The 27,440-nt window shown below is 38.7% G+C and overlaps 1 protein-coding gene and 1 long non-coding RNA gene across 2 annotated transcripts; one reads left to right on the forward strand and one right to left on the reverse strand.

Annotated features, from left to right (window-relative positions):
* Positions 1–271: 271 nt before the first annotated feature.
* LOC115598051 lies at positions 272–1,697 on the reverse strand. Its single transcript, XR_003987358.1, has 2 exons — positions 1,544–1,697; positions 272–1,162 (listed from the first exon to the last, which is right to left on the reverse strand). It is a non-coding gene; the product is annotated as an uncharacterized LOC115598051 (long non-coding RNA).
* A 282-nt stretch (positions 1,698–1,979) lies between these two features.
* On the forward strand, positions 1,980–26,588 carry HDAC2 (histone deacetylase 2). Its single transcript, XM_030447440.1, has 14 exons — positions 1,980–2,234; positions 10,288–10,400; positions 10,848–10,965; positions 11,908–11,982; positions 12,251–12,389; positions 14,427–14,568; positions 18,465–18,557; positions 18,660–18,768; positions 20,170–20,310; positions 22,639–22,747; positions 24,052–24,182; positions 25,061–25,216; positions 25,950–26,007; positions 26,210–26,588. Exons 1-14 carry the CDS (start codon positions 2,183–2,185, stop codon positions 26,238–26,240), a joined length of 1,467 nt encoding a protein of 488 aa, XP_030303300.1. The 5' UTR covers positions 1,980–2,182; the 3' UTR covers positions 26,241–26,588.
* The last annotated feature ends 852 nt before the right edge of the window (positions 26,589–27,440 follow it).

Genomic DNA, 27,440 nt, shown 5'->3' on the forward strand with positions numbered 1-27,440 from the left:
GTGATGCTGGGTCAGGAAATCACCCCTGTAATTAATACCTTTGGAACTTGATACGTAAGCTTTACTTAAATCTAGTAACGTCTTTACTGTAATACTGGATTGTTGCAAATTTGATGAAAGAAATATGATCTCCTAATATAATTTTGTGGACTTGTTTGCATTTCCTTGATTCAGGTATAAGCTACTATTCTAGGAGCAAACCTAAATGAGAACTGCATTTCCAAATGGAACATGGCAAGTACTTAAATACGTTACACTTCACAAAGTAGTATCCTTTAGTTACATGAAGAGGGGAAAAAATCCAGAACTCATTTTTATTTCTGCATGTCCTAGGTTTATCTTTAGAGTGTCAGGTGCACGCATGATTGACAAACTTTCCAGTTGGTTCTAACACTATAAAGACTTTTTTTTTTTTAATCATCTACAAGAACCCAGCTTCCTCCTAGATATCTCTGGTACTGAAAATAGATCTTTGCTCCCAGAAGAAGGTTAACCTAAGTTTGGCCATGTACTGGTTTTGATGAGTGACATTGGTAACAAGTAGGCATTTATATCATCTAATATAAAAGGATGTGTGGCAACAATAAGTATTTCTATCAGACTTCCAGAGTCTCCAATAAATCAAGTAACTTTGGTCAAGACTTCTACAGTAAGTACAAGTCTCTAAATACTGGGATGTTCATATCAGCTGAAAAAAAAACTTTTGTAGCTGACAAACATCCCCAGACTCATATATCAGGCCTCAAGTTCTAACAAGTCCGAACCCTTACATAAATGCAAATACATGAAAGTTGTAGTTACTAGCTAAATATAAAATGTAGGTCAGTTTTATTTTTTTTTCTCCTTCAGCGCTTGTAGCTGAGCTGAGGCAGGCAGAGAAAACTGCTGGTAGATCTCAAACTAAAACTAGATTTGGTTGCCAAGCCCCATATATAAAACCGTAACTACTTTCATCCTGCAACAGCATGCCTTAATTTTGGGTGAAATAATTGCGATGTGAAGCATGCTTGTAACTTATAGAACAAAGATCCTGAGCAGCAAGTGTCCGTAAGCCCCACGGAAGCTCTTCAGGAGCTTCTCCGGCTCCGCAGCCGCTGGTGCCCGAGGAGGAGGCAGCCGATCAGCCGAGCTCTACTCAGGCTTCTCCGTAGACCTTCTGGACCTTATTAGTTAACAGGAGAGAAACAAAAATAAAATTAAAAAGCAAACTAAAGTTGTGCAAAACTCCAGTGAAAAAAAAAAATAATCTAACATCAAACAAAACCCAAAAGAACCCATTTGTGCTGCGGGAAAGACCCGACTAAGTGACTTGTGCCTCAGGGGAGGCCCACGACGACCCCCACAGCACAGGAGCATGCTCAGCATCTGCTTGCGCCCCGCACTCCGGTTCCGCGCAGACGGGCCGCAAGGACGGTACCGGCTCCCGTGAGGCGGGAAACCCTCCCCGCTCACAGGCGCCGGAGCGGCGCGGGCCCTGTCGGTGCCACAGGGGGCGGGGCTGAGGGGAGTCACCGCGACTGACTCCCGCGACGAGGGTACGAACCCGCCAGTTGTCGGATGCGGGGGTCGGCCGGTGCACTAGGGCTGCCTCTCGTTGCCGGCAGCACCATTACGGCCTCCCCCCTCCAGTCCCCAAGGCACCGTTCCCACCCCGCAGCCGCCATGGGGCCCCTCGCTCGATGCAAACCACGGAGTGGGGGGGGGCGGAGCGGGGAGCCGTCACTCAGCGCATGCGCCAGACGGCTCCGCTGAAGGGCGGGGACAGAGCACGACGCCCGCCGGAGGACCGTACCACTGCGCGGCGAGGAGGTGGGCAAATAAAAAAACTACATCAAAAAGTTTGCTTGTGAGGACTTCCCGCTGTTTATTTTTCTGAATGTGCGTGATACTCGGTGGTAAAGTAAAGGAAGGGCATTCAAGAGCCCTTACTCATTTGCACGCATGTTCTTTGCCTCCGTCTCCTCGTCGCCTCCCCCGGCGGCAGCAGATTGGGCGCGCCCCGCTTGCTCCCCCTACCCTCTGCCGGTGGTCGGGCCCGCTCGCGCTGCCCGTGGCCCGGCGTCGTGAGTTCCCGCTCTCCCGCGTCCGGCTCTTCCCGCCCCCCTTCCTTCCTCCTCCCGTGCCGGCTCAGCGCTCGCATCGGCCTCCTGCTCCCTCCCCCTGGCCCCGGTGCGGCGGCCCTATGGCGTACAGTCAGGGTGGCGGCAAGAAGAAAGTCTGCTACTATTATGACGGTGAGCGGGGCCGGCGCGGGAGCATGTGTATGAGTGGGGGGGAGCCCCCTTAAGGGCCGCCTGGGGCGGGCTGCCCTCGTTCCCTGCCATTATAGGTGCCCCCTCCCCTGCGGAGCGAGCCCCCATCCTTGCTCCGCGGAGACTTCGGCTGGGGATCCCCGCCGCCTCCACCCACGCCGCCGTACCCCGTTCCCGCCATCGGCCCTGCCCGCGTGGGTGCATCGGCTGAGCCCGTGGGCGCCGCGGGGCGAAGGGGAATGGGCGGCGAGCGTGGATGGTGGTGGTGGGGTGTTGGAGCCAGGCGAGGTGTGGGTCAGGGAGCTGCCTGGCCTGCTGCGGAGCGGCTGCAGGGCTCGGCGGTCAATGTTGTGTCTATTGTTTCTTTCCCCCTTCCCTCTTCTCTCCCCACCGCAACGCCCCGAAAAAAAAAAAAGAAAGAAAAAAAAAAACCCAGAAAAGTTGGGACACTCCCCTCCATCCGCTAAGTACGGAGGCGGTGGAGTCGCTGCTATGTCTGGCTCCTCCCCTTCCCCCCCCCCCAAAAAAAAAAAAAAAAAAAAAAAAAAAAAAGGTCCAGGCCGTGTGTAGCTTCTGTACCTGGTGATTCTTGCGCTGAGGCCTTCGCCTTCCTCCGGCTCAAACATCGAGATCTGGGGAGCGTCTGTCTTGTCAGTGTGTGTGTCCGTCTGTGTGTGTGTCTGTGTGTGGGGGGATGGCACACACTCTGCCCTCCCCATACGAGCATGCATGGGAGCGGAGGTCCGGCAGGCTGGCACCAGCCTCTCTTCCAGCAGCACAGGAAAGTTGCGTGCGTAGCTGTTTAATAATAGCGATATTGGAGTTGCTTGCAGGTCCTACAAGTTCGCACGCTTGTGGGGGGAGGAGGCGGCGGCGACTGCGGTCGCGGCGGAAAAGGACGCGACAGAGCTCAGTCGTGCTTAGTTAGGATCCCGAATGCTTTCTGCAACTTGCTCGTGGCTCTCTCTGGCCACAGGGAGAACTTTTCATTTTCTTCTTCCAGTTTGCATTTGTTTTTCCTCTTTTGTACTGGGAGTGTGGACTCGTTGGTCAGATTAGTCGAGAGATGGATTGATAAATTGAATTATTTATTTTAAATATGTTGTAACAATCGTTTAAGTTGGCGTCAGAGATTAGTCTTGGCAGTAGCCGAGCAACGGAGGTTGAGGCTGTGTTGCCCAAGTGCTCTGTTTTTACCATTTTGGAAATGAAAATGAATGGCTAAACCCACTAAGATACCAAAGGCGTCTGCTGCTCTTAACAAATCTGCCATTCTGTAGAAATGGCAGACCTTGAGAGGCCTGTCTTGGCTTTTTTTTTTTTTTTTTTTTTTTTTCCTTACCACACTAAGGAAGGCAGAGTTGTGGTTGCCGCCCCCTTCTCTTTGTTGCTAGGTCTGGTTCTTTGTTCAGCCTGGAGGGGGAAGGAGGCCCCTGTTAGGGTAATTTTGGTGAGGCTGGGATCTTTTCCTTGGGCAGAGTAATCACTTTTTGCCTTGGTAAAAGGAAAACTGCATTGGTAGTTAAAAAGCTGCAAATGTTGGAGTTGGGTTTTTTCATTGTTTTTTAATTGTTTGGTTTTTTAATCAATATGCTCTTTGGGTTTGTTTTTTTTTTGTGTGTTTTGTTTTGTTTGTTTTTTGTTTTGTTTGTTGTTTTTTTTTTGTTAAATAAAATCAAGCAGATACAGTTAGTAGTTCCTGGTGTATGTGATCTTTGTTTTTCTGTCATCCCTGGTTTTTGGTACTCATTCCTAGTGTCAGGTTCCCTCAACAGCCAAAAAGCTGTACTAGTAAACGGGGGCGAAATTGGAGGAGGGATAAGTCTCGAGGTGGCAGTATAATGGCGACTTAAGTATGTTTGTAGCATATATCTTGCCTGAATATATAGACCAGGGTGAATGCAGTTAACAAAATGCAGATAAAGGAGCATCTGTTGTAAAACTGATTTTAAAAAAATGCTTTCTCCATAACAGAAATGGAACGGCTTTGGAATGTTTTGATGTTAACTGCTGGTTTTGGCAACAAAAATTTTTAAACTTATTTTGGAAACTGTTAATAGAAGAAATCTTAGAGTTAATATACCTGTAATAAATATTTCTACTACTAATTGGTGGCATCTGGCAATTCTGAGTATTGTGTAACTTTTGTACCAGCAGAATCTTGAATTAAAATGAGGGGACTCTTCAAGGCCATAAAAAATTAAAAACCAAAAAATACAGGTACCACAAGCACACAACTGAAGTAGTGGGATATTGCCAAGGATGTCATAACTGAAGTAGATGACAATTTTTTGTCATAACTGTACCTCTATATCTACTTTCATTCTTTCTTTGATAGTATACACTAAAAAGTGTTGAAAAATACTAGAAGCATGTATGAGCTTATCTGTTGAAAAGGAGTAAATTCCTAAATGCTTTTTGTGAAACTCAATGTGATTGTTATCTAAAGCTGAAATTGTCACTCATAAAGTTTTCTTGGAGTGTATTACTGTTAACGTTTTTGGACAATAAACAGTTTTACTAGCTTTCACACTGCCTGAAACCAATAAACTTTGGGTAGAAGAACCCTGATTAATTTTTCTGAAGTTTGTAGTAGACTTGTCGGCTGTATCTAGTTTGCAAAATCTGTTTTGCTTGTGGTCATGGTCAGGTGAGGAATTTAAGTTTGAGCTAGTATACTGTGTGAAGAACTAGCATTGTTCAAATTAAGGTACTTTTAGTTGTCTTACCTAAAATGCTTTTAATAGATGCTTCCAAAATTAATTTATATATAACCATAGCTTAGCGAAGTGTGTTGGTCACACTTGACTGCTTGGGACCATACTAGATAAGGGAAGGAACTGTAGCTTTTATTTCAGCTTCTGACCATGAGGCTGTTGTCAGGGTCTTGCAGCGCATGGCTCAGGTAATTCAGTGGCCTCTTCCCAGAGAGGTACATGTTGTACAGCTGCCCAAAGCAATGAGGACAGGACCTGGATGGTCTTTCCAACTCTGTGCTCCTATGCAGCAAAGAAAAGTTCTAGAGAATCACATAGCAGCCAATTTAATGCTAGCATGGCTGCAGTTAATAAGTCTGTTTATTCCATGCCAGTGCATCAGCAGTATTGTTTAGATTGTTTGTGTGTAATCTAACGTGGGTGTTAAAAAGGCTCTACCTTCATGAAAAAAACTCAGAGATCTGCATCAGAATGTGGTTGGTTCCACCCAAAAAGACGAGACTAAACCTGTTTTAATAGACCAATGTGCTGCTATATTCAGAAGTTGTTTAGTTGCATTAGCACTTAAAAGTTCGTCTTGGTTGCAGATGAACACTTTAAATAAAGTGTGTTTCATGGGAATTCATCTATGCTTTGCACAGTGGGTTCCAAACACAGCAGTGGTATACAGTGTCTGGTCAGGGCTCAAACATTAGAACTTTGCTAGTCTTCTGCTCAATTCCTAATTAAAAAAAAAAAACAACAAACAATGAAAAAACCCCCAAGCCTCTAACCCTTCATATTTCTGTGCAGTAATTTTAGACCAGTTGGAATAGCTGTTTGTTTGACCTCTCGGGTGTTTAGGATCTCTTTCCAAATTCATTTTTACATGTGGTCACTTGTTAGTGTTATGGAAGTTAATCTAAATGTGTGTATCACTTTTAAGACCTTTTTTTTTCCCCGCCCATATGGTTTCCATTGTAGTGGTTAGGCTTTTGCACTTAGTGCTGTTCTGAAATACCTCATGGTTTCCTGGTAACCCTGCTTAAAATAAGCAGAGGTCCAGTCAGTGTACACGGCAGTTTATCTGTAGCAATGTAACTTACAGGTTATAACTTATGAAAAGAAATAAAATCCCTGTTTTGCCTCTTCAGGTAGTTAACACTGTTTTGTAATGGGTTAATTTGAAGGTATTAATCTTTCTATATATCTTAGTAACCATAGAGACTGACTTGCTTGTTGAGGGACATTGCTTTTGCTAGTCCCTGGTGCATTTTTCAGACATAACTGAAGTTCCTTGATATCTGTAGACCTTGGAAGTTTTGGGTAGAGAAGTGAGTGTCAAGTACTTACCTTTATTGAAAGAATCATGTGGATTTATTTTTATTTAGGAATTCAGGCAAGTAGCTTGTATAAACTGAAAATTTATCAGTTTTGCGTTTTTTTTTTTTAATACATTTGAACCCAGAACATGACTGTGTGTAGCAACCTAATTTGCAGGTAGGTCTTCTGGTCATTTATTGGTATTACAGTTCACAACACATGGTGAACAGTGCAGAATGGTAGTCTTGCTAGCATTAAATTGGCACTTAATTTGTCTCGTTATACTTAAGAACTGAAGTTTTCAGAGATTATGTTGTTATTTCTCAATGGTAGACATTTAGATGATATTTTCACTCGTATAAAGCAGTAAACTTCAGTTTTTGAAGCTTTGCTATGACAGATAAAGATTTGTCAACTATCTGCATATACTACTTTGCATTTTTCCCTCCATTTCCTCTTTCAGTTGCATTCTTTTCTTTTGCACTTACCATGTGCATCTGCACTGGTGAGTGATGTAAAATATGCTCATAACACTTCCTGTATGATTTTTACCTTTGAATAGACAAGTTTGGGACCAGGTACTCATGCTGCCTGCAGTATGGATCTTGTGCGGTTGGCCTTGCTGTACCTGTTTCTCATATGTACCCATAGGCTCTAGTTAGAGTTAGTCTGGCACTAAGTGCAAAGCTTTTTGGCTCCATCAGTGGGGAGGTGTCCCATCCCTGCACACACTAGCTCTTGATACACCTTGCTTTTCTCCTTATAGCACTCCAGTCAGGCTGTGGTATATGAAGGAAATAAATCTAAGGGCTTCATGGTCAGTGGATGAAGTGTTTGTACTAGGAGGGGTACCTTTTCCTTCATTGGGTGAAGGAGGAGAAGGTTCAGATAACCACAGAATGATGTACCCAAGATAGGTCCCCTTTGTGATGTCATGTTATATTGGCTGGAAGTCAAGGTGGTAATGAAAAAAGAGGAACCTCTTCCAGGCCTTTCCCTTCCCCACCCCTACTAACATTGCAACAGTCCCTTGAAATGTATGTCAGCTTTTTGTCCCCATGTTTGAATGTTGTTGGGTTTTTTAAGAGGTTTTGTTCCAAAACCCTTTTTTGTTAGTGATGCTAACACCTGAAACATGTAAACGGTATTGCCTGTTGCTGAAGTGTATTGTATTGATACCTATTGTTAGTCATTACTACAGTTACTCCAATACAGAAAGAATGACATATTTCTTCCAGACATGCACCCGTACATTTTTTATTGGGTTAAATAAGCTACCATTAAATTTACCAACTTACCATTTCTTTCTAGTAAAAATAAAATGAAGGTTAAATCATAGAATGATTTGGAAGGGACCTTAAAGATCATGTAGTTCCAAACCCCCTGCCATGGGCAGGGATACCTCTCACTAGGCCAGGTTGCTCCCCATCCAGCCTGGCCTTGAACACTTTCAGGGAGGGGGCAGCCACAGCCTCCCTGGCCAATCTGTGCCGGTGTCTAACCACCCTCACAGTAAAGAATTTTTTCTAATACCCAGTCTAAATCTACCCTCCTCCAGGCTTAAAACCATTACCCCTTGCAACATTAGTACATGCAAAAAATCCCTCCACAGCTTTTCTGCAGTCCCTCTCAGGTATAGGTAGGTTGCTGTAGGGTCTTCCCAGGGCCTTCTGTTCTCCAGATTGAACTGTGCCAACTCACTCAACCTGCCTTCACTGGGGAGGTGCTCCAGCCCTCTGATCATCTTCATGGCCCTCCTCTGGACTTGCTTCAACAGTTCCATACCCTTCTTGTGTTGTCTGTGTCAGAACTGGACACACTACTCCTAGTGGGGTGTCAGAAGACTGGAATAGAGGGGGAGAATCACCTCTCTCAACCTGCTTGCCACACTGTTTGCATACTTTATATATTTAGTTAGTTTTAAGGATGCATACACTGCAATGTATGCTATGTAGAATATGCTTAATTTTTAATCTGATTAGTTGATAGTTGCAACATATAAAAAGTTACGTTGAAAGTATATTTGGGAAGCTTTTTAATTTTTTTCCTCCTTTTACATAAGGGAAAAATAACAGATCTTGCATTTTACATGACAGAAAATAATTCTTAATTGTCTGCTACCTTGTCCATCAGCATTCTGAGCAGAACGTCAGTGATAGTGGCTATACCAGCTGAAGTAGTTAAAATTGAAATAACCTTTTTTTTAAAAAAAAGGAATCCCTACACATTCTTTTAAGCCTCAAATGCATTTGAAATTGTTTCCTCAAAAGCAGCATGTTACTTAAAGTTACTGTTGGTTTGTTTCAGAATTTTAAGCTCTTACTACCTTGAAGATTCATAAATCTGGGATTTGGCAGTATCTTCATAAAACAGGATAGGGCTAGTAAATGGTCAATTGCCATCATCCAGTCATTAGTTTCAGGGAGCCATGATACATCTTTTTAAGGCAATATTTTGTAAAATGCTTTTGCTTTTTGCTGGCAGGAAGGAACGTGGGTATACTCTTTTAATACCTTTTGCTCTTGACATGCCTATGACCAAAAATGAAGGCTTAAAATAAGCATCTACAAGACTCCAGATCTTAGTAACTGAAAAGAAGTGCTGATCTTCTGCTTACATACTCAAGTTAGGAGTAGGTCCAGGTTCTTCAAAGTTCTTAACTGAGTGCTGAAACTTGATATTTCCATTGTTGTGGGATGGCCAAGAGCTAGGTGTTGAACAATTATTTTTCTAGATAACTTCATCATATATTGTGTGAAGATATATCTCTTTTCCTAAGTGTTCTTTCTCTCCTTATTATTTTAAAAGCTGAAAGCTGGGTTTTAGAATGTTTTGAGACTTACAATCTTGTTGTAATTGATTTTCTTGGTAGTTGGTGATACTACTGCAAGCTGACATTTTCCTTTCCTCCTGTGCTGAAGCTTATGCTGAAGAGGTGAAACTGCAGCTGCTTTGTAATGGTGCTTTTCCTTGCCTCTGACCAAAATTTGTAGAATAGTGTGACATTGTGAAAATAGTAGAAAATAGTATTTACTGTGTTCCCTGGGGACAAGGCAAAGCACATTAGAGAATGTGAAAGACAAGTGAAAAATTCATGAACATGAAGTTAATGAATCCTACCAGGAAACTTGGTCAAAGAGAAAAGAGGTGCTACTGCAAAGAGTAGTTAGGGTAGTCTCCAGCTGAGAGCCATTGACAACTGGACATGCCTTGTAGACTTGTGTTTCCAGAAATGCATGGACCACTAGTTCTATCTAGAATGGTTTGTGTCTTGGTTTGTGTCAGTGTTCAAAGTGGAGATGTGTTTTCTAACCACCCAAGCTGGGGAGAAAACTTAACTATCCCATGGTAGCACCCATTCTTTTCTTGGGAGTGTCAAATTTCTTACCTTAATTGTGGGTCTAGTTCTCCAGTTTGACAGATCCAGGATAATCTGGATTACAAAATTCTGTTAAACTCTGTGGAACCGTACCAGCAGGTGTCTGGGAAAGGTTTGTGTAGGTGGGTGCAGCAATGGATCTGAAACTAACTCTTGGAGTATAGCCCTTAAGGTTAGTAGTTAAGGGCAGGCTGAGGATGGTATCTTGAAATCAGCTCCTGCAAAAAGGCATGTTTTCCTGTAGCCTCTGTTATTGTATAATGTGGTAATATCATCAGTAGTTTCTGCTCCCCTCTTAGTTGGCATTTGGCTTCGTATTACTTTACTCTTCAGTTCCTGCCCATTTTTTTCCTCACTCTTGATTTGTTTCCTTACTACTGTCTGCTGAGTGAAGGTGTTAGATTTGTCCTCTTTTTTTCCCCCCTGCTTCTAACATACAACCTTTTATTGATGATTAGTTTTCATCATGGCCTTCTAAAAAATACAGTTGTCCCTTCGTAGGTGTGTGTGGGGGGTCAGTTGTTTGTTTTGGTTGTTTAATCATTGTACCTGCTTTCTTCTGGGAATCATTCTTTTAAACAGCAATGAAAAGTTGCTTTGTAATATAAATGTTTATTCATTTGTGTGATACTGACAGGTGATATCGGAAACTATTACTATGGACAGGGGCATCCGATGAAACCTCACAGGATCCGAATGACCCACAACTTGCTGCTAAATTATGGCTTGTACAGAAAAATGGAAATTTATGTGAGTATAAGCAGTAGGATTTACACTGAAGCATTTTAAGTTATTTTTAAATGAGTTCATGTTTTCTATCAAAACTAAATGGAGAGAACTGAAAATTGAAAATACTTAGTGTATTCTAAGAACTCTCTTAGAAAAAAAGCAGTGTTTTTTAACTGCAGTGAGGACTGCTGTTTGTTGTCCATATCTGGAAAAAGTGATGTAGAACATCAGTAGAGACTTTTCACTAGTATTTTTATGATTAGAAGAGTAAGGTGCTGGGGAGGGCACTGATAACTGCATGAAGAATTAAGTTGTATACTAACAACAGTAGTCTGTAAAACTGCACTACTATCAGTTTCACTGTTCTCCCTTGAAAGTAGATGAGTTGTTTTTTTTTTAGTGATCTGTTTATTTAATTGTTAGCTGATCTTGCAGAGATTATTTCTCTTACCTTTATCTTTTTATCAGCGACCTCACAAAGCTACTGCTGAGGAGATGACCAAGTACCATAGTGATGAATACATCAAATTTCTCCGGTCAATAAGGCCTGACAATATGTCTGAGTACAGCAAGCAAATGCAGAGATGTAAGTGCCAGCATTAGGCTCACTCTGTGTGTACATACTTCGATAGGTTAGCATTAAGGCTGTGTTCACCAGTACAGTGTTATGAACATGGCTTTTGGTGTGGGTGGGTTAGAGAAATGGTGTAGCAAAAGTAACATGCTTGCCTTTAGCTACTTTGGGGACTTTTCTATTAAAAGCAACCATTTTGGCAAAAATGTTCTTTAAGTTTGTGGAAGGATTTTTGCCTTCCCTTTCACAGGGTATATATTTTTACACTAGATGTAAAAGAATGTCTTATGTAGGCTTAATGCACAGATTAAAATTAAGTTCTGAGCTGCTCACAAAAGTGTCTTAAAGTTTGTTCTAATGCGAAACTTTCTGAAAATTAATAGCTTTTAGAAGAGAAGTAAAAACCAGTGTGAAAATGTATTTCAGTCAATTAAATGAGTTACTCATTCCAGTTGGAGGGAGATAGTAAAAATTGTATATTAACCACTGCTCACCCTCTCTGTAAATTTGTTTCTTGAATTCTAGGAATAGGCTTAAAGTACTGCTAGGAATGCAGTTTTAACATCAATTATATCAATTTAAAAGATAGTATTGTAACCCCTTTATGACTCCTTATTTTTAGCAAATTATTTTTTCCGAGTTGTGCATTTCTTAGTGTGACCTATGTTAATCATGAGTTCTTAAAAAAATCTCAAAACTGCCTAAATTCTTACTAAGAAGACAAAGCTGAGACAAAACTTCTGTAAAAACTTATAAACCCCCTATGATTTGGAGTCATCCTGGGTTATAAAGACTTTGTCATTTGGAGTCTTAAAAAATTAGCCTGATGGAATGAGGTGGGAGGGAAATAGAATGCTGCATGAACTATGCATTACAGCTGTGTTTTATGCCTGCATATAGTAATACAATACAGTTGGAATGATGTTTTTGAAAAGTAATAAATTTCTTATACAGTTAATGTTGGAGAAGACTGTCCTGTATTTGATGGCCTGTTTGAGTTTTGTCAGTTGTCAACTGGAGGCTCTGTTGGTAAGTGCCACCTATTTTGTAGCTTTAAGTTTGTTAGCAGGTTAAAACTTTGATAAAACGAAGATGAGTTTTGTTTAAATAAATAACAATTTTATATTAGTTACTTGATAAATCTCTTATTTGACAGTATGTATCTCGGTATTGTTAAGAGATCAGATCTAGAATCAGCTTATTTTAAAAATTAAAATACTGTTTCATCTAACAGATTTGAAAGCCTTCACAAGTTTCTTACTGCATTTCTCTTGTTTTTTTGTATGTGTTTTTACAGCTGGGGCAGTAAAATTGAACAGACAGCAGACAGACATGGCTGTTAATTGGGCTGGAGGACTCCACCATGCCAAGAAATCAGAGGCATCTGGTTTCTGTTACGTCAATGATATCGTGCTTGCTATCCTTGAGTTACTGAAGTAAGTTTATAATGGAAACAAGATAAAATTATTGGCAGTGTCAAATTAAAGTATTTAAATGTTTAAAGGTACAAATTGTAATAATTATTTCAGTGAGTTTTCATAGCCCGTGTTGACCTTTCACGGTTTCAATGAAGAAAACTTCAACTTCTGCCAGGTTTAGCTTCAGCAAGAAGTTTAAACTAAAATATAGGCAAGCTGAAATTACAACTAATAGGAGATAGGTTGAAAACAGGTATTCAGAAGTACTTCTTTATGCAGAGGATAGCAAACTTCTGGAATGTGCTGCTACAGGTGGCTGAAGGAAGCAGACAGCAACAGCAGATTTAAAAAAGAAATGAGACATTACAGTGGCCAGGAGGTCAGTAAGTAGATTTTAAAAGATCCAAGCAATGATGTACCCTGTAAAATGCCATGTGCTGTAATTCTAGCTGGTGAGGAAGTACTAGGGTAGCAGACAACAGAAAATGGACACGTTTATATACTTCCAGTAAAAGTTAAGTTTCCTGTTGCTACTCATGGGGACAGAACAGTGGGCTTAGAAGTACCAGTGCCATGAGCCCTTGCAGTAGTCATTATGCTCACAGTCAAATGCTCAGTTGGTTTCTCATCATATCTGCTTGTTTCCTATCCTCTGAGTTGTTAATAAACCAAACTGGAATATTTAGGGAAGGTTATGCTCTTAGCTTCCTTGGATTGCTACATGAGTTAATGTGGCTGTTATTAACAAATAATGGACCAACAGTTGTGTTGCTGTGACTATGAGGAAAAAAAAACAACAAACAAATGAGAAGTAATGAAAAGGTGATCATATAAATTACCTACAAACAGTAATGCTTCACTAAAATTTCAGATCTTGAGTGTTACTTGTACTGCTTCTGGGGGACTGTATCCTTTCTAATAAAACACTAAAATTTTTTACAAAAAATATTTTTGGTATTTGACTCTTGTGAATGGAGCACCTTGAGCCTGCTAGTGAGGAATAGGGGAAAGCGGCTGTAAATTGGAGGTATTTTTTAAGATGGAAAAAGTCTCTAAGTAAACAAATACTTGATTGTTAACATATTAAGACATTCATTTTAATGTAGAGCATGTATTCAGGATTTGTTTCTGCAACCTGAGAAAATGGATACAATTTTCTGTGGTCTAGCATCTGAAGGAAGGAAACTTTCAAATAGCTATGGATTATGTGAACATAAGAAGCTATCCTGTTTGGTATCTTGTTAAGCAAAAAAATCTTAGCCTCCCTGAGATTATGGTTTCTCAAACTTGCATTCTATAGCACTACATAAAAGACAGTGAAAGTGCATCCTCTGCTGTTAATAGACTTTGTTCCTTATTGAACAAAAAATAACATTCAGGGGATACTTAGTGATGCTTACAGTGCTCTTTGGCTTCAAACAACTGGTTTCTTTATTCATCTCAAGCAAACTAATCTGCAGCTTGCATTTAAGGAAATGCTAAGCAGCATCATAATAATTTTATGTTGACAGCAAGTGTGATACATTTGGAAGTGAGAATATGTGTCTTGACAAGTTGCAGAGGTGAAGAAGAAAAGTTGATGGAAAATACATATTTAAATTTATTTCTTGTTGGCCTATGGAACATGGGTTATTCCTGCTTCTGCCACTATGCTGTGTGAAGCATGCACTAAGAAACGGTTCAGTGTAGACCGTGTTGGTAATTATGGAGAAGGCAGAATGAAATCTGTGAAAGGGGTGAATTCATCAGATGTCAGTGATAGAAAGGAGTGTGAACAGAACCATGACATATAGCTTCTACAGAGTGAAACATCTTGGGGTAAATACCAATACATCACCCATTTAAATGACTTATTTTAAATTACTTCTTTTGAAGATGAACTTATTTTTATTATGGTTCAAACTGTGCTGAGAATTCTGAGCATACTTCAATCAGAATTATACAAATTTTACTGTTTGGTTGAGTTTGGTTTTTTTTTGTTAGGTTTTTCCTTGTTTTAATCATTATATAATGTAATGGATAATGATGATTTCTGATACATTATTTTCTTCCTAGGTATCACCAAAGAGTGTTGTATATTGATATTGATATCCATCATGGTGATGGTGTTGAAGAAGCATTTTATACCACAGATCGTGTTATGACAGTATCATTCCATAAGTATGGTGAATATTTTCCTGGCACAGGGGACCTTAGGGTAAGGTTGAACATGAAGTATCATGAAGCGATAGACTCCCTCTTACTTTCTTCGTTACAGATACTCTTGTAGTACTAGCTTGTAATAACTATGTCCAGTAATAATATATAGCAGTAAGTTTTCAGAAAATATGTTAATCTAGGTTGATAAATTTGTTGAAGAACCTTAGAGGAAAAAAATATGGGGTGGTGGGGAAGTAAATTATTCTACATGAGAACACTTTGAGTTCTGGGTAGATTGCCTGGAATTTAATTCAAATATATAATTAGTTCTCTCAGATAGTGAAAGTCTCTAGGAAGACATTGTGGTATATTTGTAATGATTATATTACAATTCTACACATGCAGTGAAAAATAACTGGAGATCACATGGCTTCAAACTTATCTGGAATCTTAGAATAACTTTACACAGGAGCTCTAGTAGTCACAAAACTTCAGATGAAACTTAAATCTACTGTGTTCTATTTACCTAGTAGTACAGTTTGCTTATTTTCGGATCATTTCTTATGTCATAAAGTGTGTTTCAAGTTCTCATGGTGTTCACTGCTGGAGAACTTTACATGCCCCACAGGCGATGGTGTACGAAATTTTACCATAGAATCATGGAATCTGCAGAATTGGAAGGGACCCATCAGGATCATCAAGTCCAACTCCTGTCCCTGTGTTGGGCACCCCAAGAATCACACTGTGTACCTGAGAGTGTCATCCAAACGCTTCTTGAGCTCAGGCAGGCTTAGTGCAATAACTACAGCTCTGGGAGCCTGTTCCACTGCTCAGCCACCCTCTGGGTGAAAACATTTTCCTTATATCTAACCTAAACTTCCCCCAGTACATCTTCCTACTATTCCCTTCAGTCCTGTCATTGATCACCAGGGAGAAGAGGTCAGCGCCTGCTCGTCCGCCTTCCCTAGTGAGGAAGCAGTAGGCTGTGATGGGGTCTTCCTTCAGGCTGAACAGACATAGTATCTTTAGCTGCTCCTCCTAAGGCTTTCCCTCTAAAACTTTCACCAACCTCATAGCCCTCCTCTGGACACTGTAGAAGCTCTATGTCCTTTTTTTACTGTGGCACCCAAAACTGCACACAGTACGCATAATGGGACTGCAGCAGTGCAGAGTAAAAGTGCTAGCATGAGGGAGAGAGCATTGAGCTGTGAAGAATTATCATGTAAGTTGTTGTAGAATCTCTGGCAAAGCTGAGAATAGAACCCATTTTCCTGGCTCTTCATATTTATTTTAAGTTAGTTGTTCCTCATGTTAGACTCTTGTCCATTAGAAAAAGAAATTGTTCCACTTCACAACTTGAAAGAGTATTTCAAGTATTAGCTCTGATACTAATTAGGTCTAGCTTCAAGTTCTTGCATTAAACCTCCTTTTATCAGAGGTACTCCCAGGATAAGTCACTCCTGTTATTAGCAACTTTGTTACATTAGTTTGTACATACAGTTAGTAATTTTTTTTTTATTATAAACGTTGTTAAAATGTTGACCTACAAAAATGCGGTGCTGTTAAAGAATTCCGCTCTTTTCCTACTATCTTCAAATTGATTCAAGAGATGCAGGTATTTGTGTTTCTGCTAGAGTTCTCAGAGTATCTGCTCCCCATTGTGCTGCAGATGATAAATGATGGTAAATGGAGGTTGAGCTTTAGATCAGTGGGGTGCTAAGCATTCATTTCAGTGTGATTGTTGGAGCTGAATGTTACTGCAGTTAGATTTTGTTAAAGTGAGTTCTAAGTTGATTTAGGTAGAAATCAGATCAGGCATTGCTTTCATGGATGTGTTTTAACTTGATTGGCCACAAGGTGGTAGTGGTGCTTCAAACAAAATGCAGCTTAGACCATGATGTTTATAAAGACAAGCTGTTGCAGAATTTGGCTAGAATTTTTTTTTAAGGGTTAGATATCTTGGCTTTTTAGAAACACCACTTCCCGTTGACAGAGAAGTTTATGGATTCTTCACCTCACCACGCCCAGGACAAAGAATTTAAAGATACACAGTTGAAATAAATAGAAGAATACTGATTTTCACAGCTTGCAAAGCTGATTGAACTAAAGGAAGAACTAATTCTCTGAGAAGTCAGTGTTCCTTTTGGAGACCAGTGTTGTGCTGCTTGCTGCTGCTCAACTTTATCTGCCATTGCTGATTATTTACATCAACTTTATTAACAAAGTCTTATCTTTGTTTATGTCAGTGGGCTCCATTCTAGCTTCTTTCTTTTCTTTAGTTAGTTGGTCTAGTTTGCTGATGAGGGTATGCTTTTTGACCCAGGAATAAAACATGCTAAAGCAGATGGTTTTGTGATTGCAATTCCATCAATGTAGCCGAATCTTAACAAAGTTTTATCCACAAAGTTGTATTACCATACCTGCATCTATGCATTTTTTTTTACTGAAGGTACTGTGCAGTCTGACCTTCCAGTTATTTGACTTTCTACACATTTGAGATGCTAGCACTTGTCTTGTGCATAGGTAGGTCAGCTGCAACTAGTACTGCACAGATACCTAGCTTCTGTGAGGGGAATTTGATCTGTTGATGAATGGCCAATTAGCAGGATGCTGTATTGTTCCTTTAGTGTTTATAACTAGTGGAAGTATCAGTTACAAAAAACATCTGTTGAGTAGCTCAGGCTGGAAAGCAATTACCCTGCTTAGTAGAAAATTGAGTGAAAGTTTGGGTTTGCTTTTTTAGGATGAGGTTAATGTAATGGCTTTTTTTTTTCTTGTTAAGTCTGGAAAGCAAAACACTATCAACTCAGAAAAATGGGCATCTGAAAGTCTAGGTTATTCATTTTAGGAGATTGTCACGTTCCAAATAATCCAGACTTCTATTTAGTAGGGATCTTAAGTGTCACTAATCTTGTACTATGAAATGTTAATAATGTGCTGCAAGGAAAAAAAAAATATCAAGAAGTCAGCTGTTAACATTGTGCCTATGTTGCATGGGCTGTTTATCCCTGTGTCCATCTTCCCCACTCTCCTCAATAAAAGGTAGTTCCTGGAAATGACACATTCCTGTGTATTTGTTGCTAAGAAGGCTTTGTTCAGGAAGAAGAAAAATCACATGACTATCTCAGTAGATGGCATGGAGAGGTTAAGTATTTACATTACTTGGCTGTCCTTCTGGCAACCCAGAGTTTTTCAAGGAGGTTGAACCTGAAGTGTGCTCTTTTTGCAGAGCTGCTGTTTGATAGTAGTTTACAGCCAAACTGAACAGGTTAAATCTTACTGTCTTGCACACTGTACCTTTACTAAAAGCAGAGAACTGTTTTCTCAATTGGATTAGTTTGTCTGTCTTGGTGATGAGGTAAAGGGAAGAAATGGGAATGTCTGGCAAGCAGGGAACTTCAGGTTTTGAGCTCATCATCAAAACAGAAGTGAATAGATTTGAAGGTCATTCACTCATTTTTTATTTTTTTGGCAAAGCATTTTTTCTTTATATATATATGTGTGTGTGTGTATATATACATATACACACACACACATATATATAGATTAGGAAAGGTGGTAACATAGATTACTGCAGTTCCTGCCTTGTCACCTTGTGGAACTGAGAATAAACTGCAAGTTCATTTATTTTGTCTTAAAAGTTTTGTTTTCTTGGACACCGATTAAGTGGCTTAACTATTTTTACCAGGCAAAATTGATCAGTTAGGTTTTGTGGTTTTGCTCTAAATCTTTGAGTGTACTTGCTGAAAATATAGTGTACATGTAATACTCCAGAATTATTCTATGGGAGAATGGGAATCAAGTAAGGTACTTCACCTCTTTGTCCATTGCAGTTTCCCTTGCAAGTATCAATAATGGCAGAAAATATCACATCAAACTTATATAGAGCTCTTTCCATGATACTGTCACATGCTTCTATGTTTGTAATGCAGCATTTGTCATCTTCACTTATAGGACATTGGTGCTGGAAAAGGCAAATACTATGCTGTCAACTTTCCAATGAGGGATGGTATAGATGATGAATCATATGGACAGATATTCAAACCAGTGAGTACTTTTATTCTTGAAGCTCTCTGGAAAGATACCTATTTCATTTTGTGGATATATTTTCATCCTGTGCATTAATTTGCTCTTTTATATTGATTATAGATTATATCCAAAGTAATGGAGATGTACCAGCCCAGTGCTGTGGTGTTACAGTGTGGAGCAGATTCACTGTCTGGTGACAGACTTGGATGCTTTAATCTTACTGTTAAAGGTAAGCAGAAGAGTGTGTGTTTGCTGCCTGTAGTATTTTTATTTAATAGAAACCTTCATCCTGGTTTTCAAGACACAAAGTGTATGATGACTGAAATCGCAAAGATTTTGCCCAGTACTATGGTTAATCACATTTTTTGCTGTGCAAGGATGGCCAAAAGAAACCCAGAAGTTGCCTCTTTTTGCCCATCTAAAAAAAATAAGAAATTTATTTTTCCATGTTCTTTCTAGCCACTCTAGTGTCCTTTCTTCAATGCATAGGCTTTCTGTAGCTGCAGAGCAATATCCTGGAATGGCAGGATGAAAACAGTCATCCTACTGCAATACATACCACAATGGCAATTAACAAAACTGGTGGTTAACGTAGTAGGACAGTAGATATTAAATGTCATGTACATTGTTGGGCTTAAAATAGGTATTACTGAAATGAGAATATTCACTGCAATGTTGAATTTATAGTGGTGTTTTTTATGATGTCTTATGTTAGCATACATTTTTATAGAATTAATTTATTTTCATATTACATTTCTACCCAAAAGCATGATTATCAAAATTAGACTGAGATGGGAATTTAGCAGATGTTATTATGATTATTACTATTCTTATTATATTTTATTGTTATTTAAGTGACAAGGTGTTAAACATGCTGAACTTTCACTAGGCCTTGAATCCAACCAATTTGAGTCATTAATTTTCTGGATTTTATTTGTTTAAAGTTTTCTTAATGAGGCAATTAGAGTTTTGTAGGCAACATAATGCAGTATAGTATCTGTTGGGTCTGTGGTGTTTCAGGGCTCTTTTCTTGATTTGCACCAGGTGGCAAAGCTACTTCGGTTGCCCATACAGCTCAGATTTTTTTACATCTTACATATCTTGGAAACCAAGAGAGCTGCTGCCTCCTACAGATGCCTTTCAGCATGCTGTATCTCCCTGGACTGTGTACTATCTTGGCACCAGTTCACTCTGTAAGCAAGACTTAGCAACCTCTAATACAGGTTCAAATTTAAAAGTAGAACAGGCCAAGTACTGATTAGCTGTTTTCCTTCCTCTCCCTTTTCATTTGACTGAGAAATTGTCCCTAGATTTTTTGGTATGTCTCAACATCAGTTACGAAACGACAAAATGCATTCTAAGAGCATTTCAGAACAGCAGCAATAGACCGTCATGCACAGTTTATGACAACTGGGGTGGACGAAGTTTATATTTTGTGCATTTGTGCATTTTTTTTTTATCTGTACATCTTAACTTCTTGTGAGGTTGTGCTTGGCTTGAGGGGGGAGACAGTTCTGTTTTGCTTGAATCTATTTAGTTCTTTCTTGATAAGTGTGACTGCGTATGTCTGATGAAATAGTTCATTATGTATTTTTCTGCTTCATATGTTACCTCTCTTTGTGTTTGACAGGTCATGCTAAATGTGTGGAAGTTGTAAAGACATTTAACTTGCCATTGCTGATGTTAGGAGGAGGAGGATATACCATTCGTAATGTTGCTCGGTGCTGGACATATGAAACTGCTGTTGCCTTAGATTGTGAAATACCTAATGGTAAATATTGTTTCTTAATAAACTATTAATTTGAGTATTAATCATAGGAAAGTTTAAGTGAATACATAGTGAATATTTCCATAGTTAAGTAATGCATCAGTTTAGAATGATGTATAGAAAGCTATTGTTAAGTTTTAGCCAATAATTTTTTATTAGCTTATGCACTAAATTAACATAAACACTTGGGGCTTTTCTTAAGTGTTAGCAAAAGCTTTAAATTATTGGATCATTTTAATGAAAATTCAAAACACTTAATACTTGCGGAACCTTACCTGTAACTATTTTTAATGTTTTTAATGTCATCAGCATGGTAGCATACATTCTGTGTTTTGAATGTAACAGGGTAGACCTGCATAAGTTGGACACCCCAGGCACAGTATTCACAAGAAATTAATAAGTGCAAGTGTCCATTTTACATAGTAAAACATACTGTTTCTTCATTGTATCTGTGACTTGAAAGTAACTGCTAAAGTATATTCACAGAATTATCAGAGTTGGAAGGGAACTCTAGAGATCATCTAGTGCATCTCTCTCACTAAAGCAGGATCACCTTGACCACATTACACAGGACTGCATCCAGGCAGGTTTTGAGTATCTTCAGAGAAGGGGACTCCACAACCTCACTGGGCAGCCTGTTCAGTGCCCTGTCACACTCATAGTAAAGAAGCTTTTTCTTCTCTTAAAATGAAACTTGCTGTGCTCCAGCTTGTGCCTGTTACCCCTCATCCTGTCACTGGGAACTACTGAGAAGAGTCTGGCTCCATCTGCCTTGCACCCACCCTTTAGGTCCTTGTAAACATTACCAAGATCTCCACTAAGCCTTCTCATCTCCAGACTAGAGAGTCATAGGTCTTTCAGCCTTTTATTGAAGTATATTTTATACTTCTTATTGAAGTATATTGACTTCCATTCTTCCATTTTACTCGGTTTAACTATACAAGCTCTCTTAAAAAAACTGAAAATGAAAAAAATAATAGCAATAGTAGACAACTTTTCAGAAGTTGAATAGTGAAGTAATTTTCTGAGGAAGATCCCCAAAGAGCCTGCATTCCTTTTACTCCTAGCCAAATACAGTTCTGGACATGTTTTTTAATGCTTTTTATAAAATTGGTATTTGGACTGATTCGTTGCACATCAGTCATGGCAGTTCTCATTTTGAACTGCAACTTTTGCTGATAACCTTTTGCTATTTGTGTATCTCTTGCTGGATGCATAGTGTTTCCCTCTGACTTCAGTAGCATACTGCTGTCAGTGACAGAAGAATATTAGGACTGTACCTTTCAAGATGTAGATTTTTTTATCTTGCATATCAATATAGTCTTTGCCAGACAAAGCTTTTGATAAGATACTAGTATTTCCTAAGTTTGGGACATTTTTTCCATTAGCATATCCCACTCAGTGCATGTATTTGAAGTTTTTTTTAATTTTATTAACATTCTTGTTATCTTTGCAGAATCCCTGTCATCTTTAATCTGTTCTGAGAAAGAACAGGGCATTTTGAAATGTTTCAATAGCAAGTTATGCTTCCTGTCTCCTTTCTATTCATCTAATAAGATCACTTACCCTGTAATAATCCTAAATGAAGAAACAAGACAAAGAGTTCAATTAGAAGTCGATTTCAGTGTCTTTTCTTGAAGGGCTCTGGGGTTTTTTAGGTATCTTTTACTTTATCTGAAGATACATCTGAAGGTAGCTTCTGAAGATGGTCATATTGAAATCAAACAGTATTGTTTTCCTGGATATGAAGTCTTCACTGACTTCATTTTTGGGATTACATATTCCACTCAGGAGACCATTGTCTGTGAAAAAAAATATAAAAAGCAATGGGGATGAGGGGAATGGACAGACAAGGGCATCACTGAACTAATGCACAGTGCTTATGGATATTCAGCTATCCGTGATCTTCAGCCTATTAATATAATGTACTTCATAGTTTACTGAAGGAATAGTTTGAGGGGCTCTGTTTAAATCTTTCAAACTTCATTAACTTTGGAATCAGTTGTAAGAAATTATCAATTGATCTATCTTTTGCAGAAGTAACATTTTTAATTCTTTTACTGAATTTGTTATGTGTATTGTTGCAGTGTATGTTTTAACATGATAACACTAGAACTTTCTCTTGCTCTTTGCATTTTGCCAACAAATGTAAATTCAAGTATTGAATAAATTAGAGGAAAAACACTCAAGAGTTCAGGCAGTACTTTAGATGTTATTGCTTACCTAAATACTTAAGGTTTTATGGTTCCTTGACTAAAATCCTGTTAAAAATACTGTTGTATTTAAAATGTTTAAAGTCTTTGGATCACAAAGATGTGTTTTGGTTTGCAGAGTTGCCATATAATGACTACTTTGAGTATTTTGGACCAGACTTCAAGCTTCATATTAGTCCTTCAAATATGACTAATCAGAACACACCAGAGTATATGGAAAAGATCAAGTAAGTGATTACCTTATCTGCCAAGTAGGTCACGTAGATTACATTGCTCCAAAGGTTTGTTAGGCAGTTCTGAAAACTGTATGCCTTTCTTTGTTACACATTAAAAATAATTGCTGAATAGATTTGACATACTTTTCAGTTCTGTCTGTAGAGGTGCTCCTTAAAAGTCTGTTCCTTGCAACAGCATATAGGTGTATGAAGTCTTATGATTATAATAAGAAATTTAAGACACAGCTTGGATTTTTACTTTTTCCAGCAACTAAAGAGATTACTGGTTTACTTGGCTTCCCATTCTAATTTTGTAGAGTTTATCCCATCAGGAAAGAAACTGGTGTGCTGTCATGATTGGGATTTCTAATTCTCAGCTCCGTGTCTAAACATGAGCTGACACTGTCATTCTTTGTAGTTGGCAGCTATGAAAATAAAAAGTCATGTGAGCTTGGCCATCCAAAACTGCAGAAAGATAATGGTATGTGTGCTGGCAATTGAGTGAGTGTGGTTTGGCAAATCCACAGAGTGTGAGAAGTGCTCATTTTCAAGCTATATTGAGTGTGTTTTTTTAGTCTGTGCCTCCTCTGGTATTTAGTTTATTCCTCCTCACATCCTGAAGGTTTGATTGTAAACAAATATTTTACTTTGGGGATGTAGCAATGCATACATTCTGTCAATTCTGTACTGCACTGTTGGGAGATAAGTGGTTAGTCTCAAGAACTTGTTGCTTACAAGGCTTGTCCCCACTCTGTGTTTAAAAGATTAAATCTCTACCTAGAATATAACAGGATGTTAACAGTACATAGGAATTCTTAGTTGCTAAAAATATTTGAATAAAGAGGTGAAGATAGGTGCCTAAGTCTGCCAGTGCTACTATAATTTGTAAAACTGACAAATTGCAAAATTCTCCTAAGCAGTGAAAACACCAATTTTTAAAGTGATTAGTGTATAGACTTTGCTCATAGCACAGGTTATATAAATCACAGTCAAATAAAAGGGTTTTAGTTAGTAATAATGGGCCAAGAGAAAGACACCTATTTTTCATTGATGCAATTGTACAAAGTTTATCTGTAGTAATACTACAGCTGGTGATCTGCCAAGCTGATTGCTGTGTATTTCGTATTGTTGAACTTCCGTGGTGCAATTAGGCTACAAAACTTACCTGTTTTTATTTTAATTATTATTATTTTTTAAATGAAACAATGACTCCGAAGCAAAGCAGTTTAACTTCAAATGCAGGGTTTTCAGAATTAAATACAGAATCCAAGAAAATTCTATTTCTGTGTAACAATAACTGCCCCTGTCTGTCACAGGCAGCGCTTATTTGAAAACCTGCGCATGTTACCTCACGCACCTGGAGTACAGATGCAGGCCATTCCTGAGGATGCTGTTCATGAAGATAGTGGAGATGAGGATGGAGAAGATCCAGACAAACGCATTTCAAGTAACAAATATGTTTCCGTGATAGAGCTTGTCCAAGTAGAGTCGCCTTAGAAATAATTCTTCAGAACCTTGTTCCTGGTAGTGTTGCATGATTGGCAGTTTTATTTCCTGATTAAAAAAAAATGTTGCCATTGGTCTGCCAGTTTTGCTGTACTTAGTGTGGGTGGCATCTGTGCCCAAATCTGAACCCGTTAAAGGGTTCTAAAGAGGTGCTGAAAAAAACATGGCGTTTTTGCATCTTACAAAACAGCCTGGTTATTTCAAATTTAAAATAGATTTTCCAGAAGTCTCAGTTGAATTGTATAACCAAAGATATACAGGACCTACCTTCTACCTTCTGCTATTCACAAAAAGAGTAATGTTCCCTATTGATGTAAAGTGAGATACTGTGTATTAAGAAAAATATTCTATTTGGCTTTTTTGTTGTGAGAGAGATTTTTCCGGACCTGCAACATTACCCTTCACTTTATTACTGTTGGCCTTGGTGCAGGTAATGAGCTGTTCTTCAGCTCTAGCTACGAGCTTCCTGCTCCGTTTTTTCTGATGATTGAAGAAACTCTATAACCTCTTTCCAGTGCACTGTCTGTTTTCTGAATTATTGAAACAACAACGTTTTCTCCTGTGATTTGGTTTTCAGGATTTGAAATTCATTTTATACATGTTAAATTACACCCCCCTCTTCCTATGTCTCTGTTAAGCTATTTTTCAAAAGTCATTATGACAGTCCTAGAATATCTTGAAAGATAGTACTTTTATCAATAATTTAGTTCATTGGCATCAAGTTATTATATTATTACTTATTCTTAATTTGATGGTTCTTTAATATATTAAGCCTATTGTAGTTGCATGCTTAACTGTTTTCATCACTCTGAATCCCAGTTCGAGCATCTGATAAGCGCATAGCCTGTGATGAAGAATTCTCAGATTCTGAAGATGAAGGGGAAGGTGGACGGCGAAATGTTGCAGATCATAAGAAAGGAGCAAAGAAAGCCAGGATAGAGGAAGACAAAAAAGAAACTGAGGACAAAAAACCAGGTAGGACTCTGTGATTTCATCCTGTGTTTTAGAACTGCAAATGTCATTTCTTCCAGGGGAAAGATACACTTTCTGTTAACAGTTAATTAGCTGTTGGGGTGATGATTTTTTTTCCATGATAATCAAACTATTTATTTTAAATTTAAAATCCATTTCAAGATACAGCTGTTCACACTGGAATAATGTTGTCAGCCAAGGGTTATTTTTGCTTCTGCACAAGCTTGAAATCTTAGAGCCAGGGATTTGTATAGTTTAATGAAAACAGGGAGAAAGAGGACTCTTGCTTTAAATGTGTTGGACAAAGGGTTTGTTCCTGTTTGCATAAGTGGGGTGAGCCAACTGTTCTTCTCTGAAACAGAAGCTAGGTAGGGTTCTGAGTACAGTGTAATTCCAAGGGCTCTTGACTCTTCTAAGAAGAGACAGCATCTTAGGGCTGCAAAACTACCATATTACACTCAGGGGAAATCCAGATCTCATTCCTGCATATCATCAATGTGGCCAGTCAAGAGACAGTTGCCCTGAAGTACTTTGAATCACTTGGCATCATGCTCAGGTCACTTCTTCAATATGGATGTGTTTAACACTATGTCTATATGTAACCAGTACCTTTCTTTAAAAACTAGTTGCCCCTGGCTAGCAGTATGCACACAAAATATAAAGCAAGCTTTTTTCTTCTGTAGTCCTACAGTTTTATTGCATCTTTTAGTGTATTTTTAATCTTGTTATATTTCAGATGTTAAGGAGGAGGATAAATCCAAGGACAGCAGTGGTGAAAAGACAGATGCCAAAGGGTAAGCCCTAATTAATTAATGTCACCTTTTTGAAGGATGTTTATTATTCTAAAATACTATAAAGTATCAATTTTTGTAGAGATCACTTTCAGTTCCTTGTAATAGTTAATATTTAGGACTCATGAGAATAATAATTCAAAACAGCATTTCTAAAAGGTAATTGAAAAAATGAAACAACTCAACAGTTTTTTTCCTTTTACAGAGCAAAATCAGAACAGCTCAGCAATCCTTGAACAAAAGATAGCCTCCCATCAGTTGCAGAACATAATACTAGAGTTGGAGAATACCTAAAAGAAGAAAAGTTTTCTTATTGAGAGAGACTGCTGATTTCTTTTTGTACTATTTGGCATGGACCGTATTTATTTTCAAACGGCTTTGTTCTGGTTTTTGGCAAGTTGTATTGTGAGTTTTCTAATTATGAGGCAGAAATTCCTTTCTTCACCATGCTTTATGTAATAGTATTTAAAAATGGATGTGAGTTATTATGTTAAATGTCTAAACTGATCTATTAAAGTAATTTGCCTTTCCTGAGCTGATTTTACCTTTTTTGTAATTTTATCTTTATTAAAAAAAAAATTGTACTTGGTTGTCCTTTGTCTGTCATTGAACTACAAAGAGGAAAAGCTCCATAGAAAGTAGGCACACTTGTACTTATCTACAAGTAGCTAATGGATTTAAATGGGCAGTGGGCTAACACACAAGCTGAACTGTGTGTTCACTGACTTCACACATTTTGGTACATTCTGCATGGGCTGCAAACAAATGCATTGGAATATGAGGATGTGAGATTTGAACAGGCTAATGGGGTGAATGTGTTGGATTAAGGTGGTTGTATGAACTTGTTTCAGTGTTAAAGGTTTAAAGCTCTGCAGTCACATGCCTTGTGCTGTTGAATCTTTCCTAGCATCAGTATCTACCCAAAAGACTGATCATTTGCCATTCATAGAATTTGTATATGATCATGTTTCAGACCTTGTGAGATAGGAAGCAAAAGTTTGGATTTAACTTGCATCCTATTCTGAGGTTTTTTTTCTCCGCAACCATGAGCAACATAAAACTTCGTCCCCTTTAGAAAGGGAAGATTTTTATTGCTTCCCTTCTTCTTTGCTTCATTAGTTCTTGTGCCCAAATTGAAATTGACACCTGAGTGCATGCATTCCTTTTTTTCCTCTGTCTACTTGACTGAAAGTCAAAATTTAATAAAATGCACAAAATGAGGTGTCGAAGACTTATGAGCAGAGAGCACAGCAGCTTGCAGGACTGCATTGATACTCAGTCTTTCCTTTTTTTAAATGAAGTCTTAATCCTTTTTCTAAATTACGCTCAGTAAAATTAAAGGATTTTTATGGCCTACTCTCTTCCACGTGGACTCTTCGTTAGATTCATAAGAGAAATTCCTAGATGTGCAGGGAGAGATATGGGATGTTTCAACA

Source organism: Calypte anna, chromosome 3 (genome assembly GCF_003957555.1).
Source record: "Calypte anna isolate BGI_N300 chromosome 3, bCalAnn1_v1.p, whole genome shotgun sequence".
Lineage (NCBI taxonomy): Eukaryota > Metazoa > Chordata > Aves > Apodiformes > Trochilidae > Calypte > Calypte anna.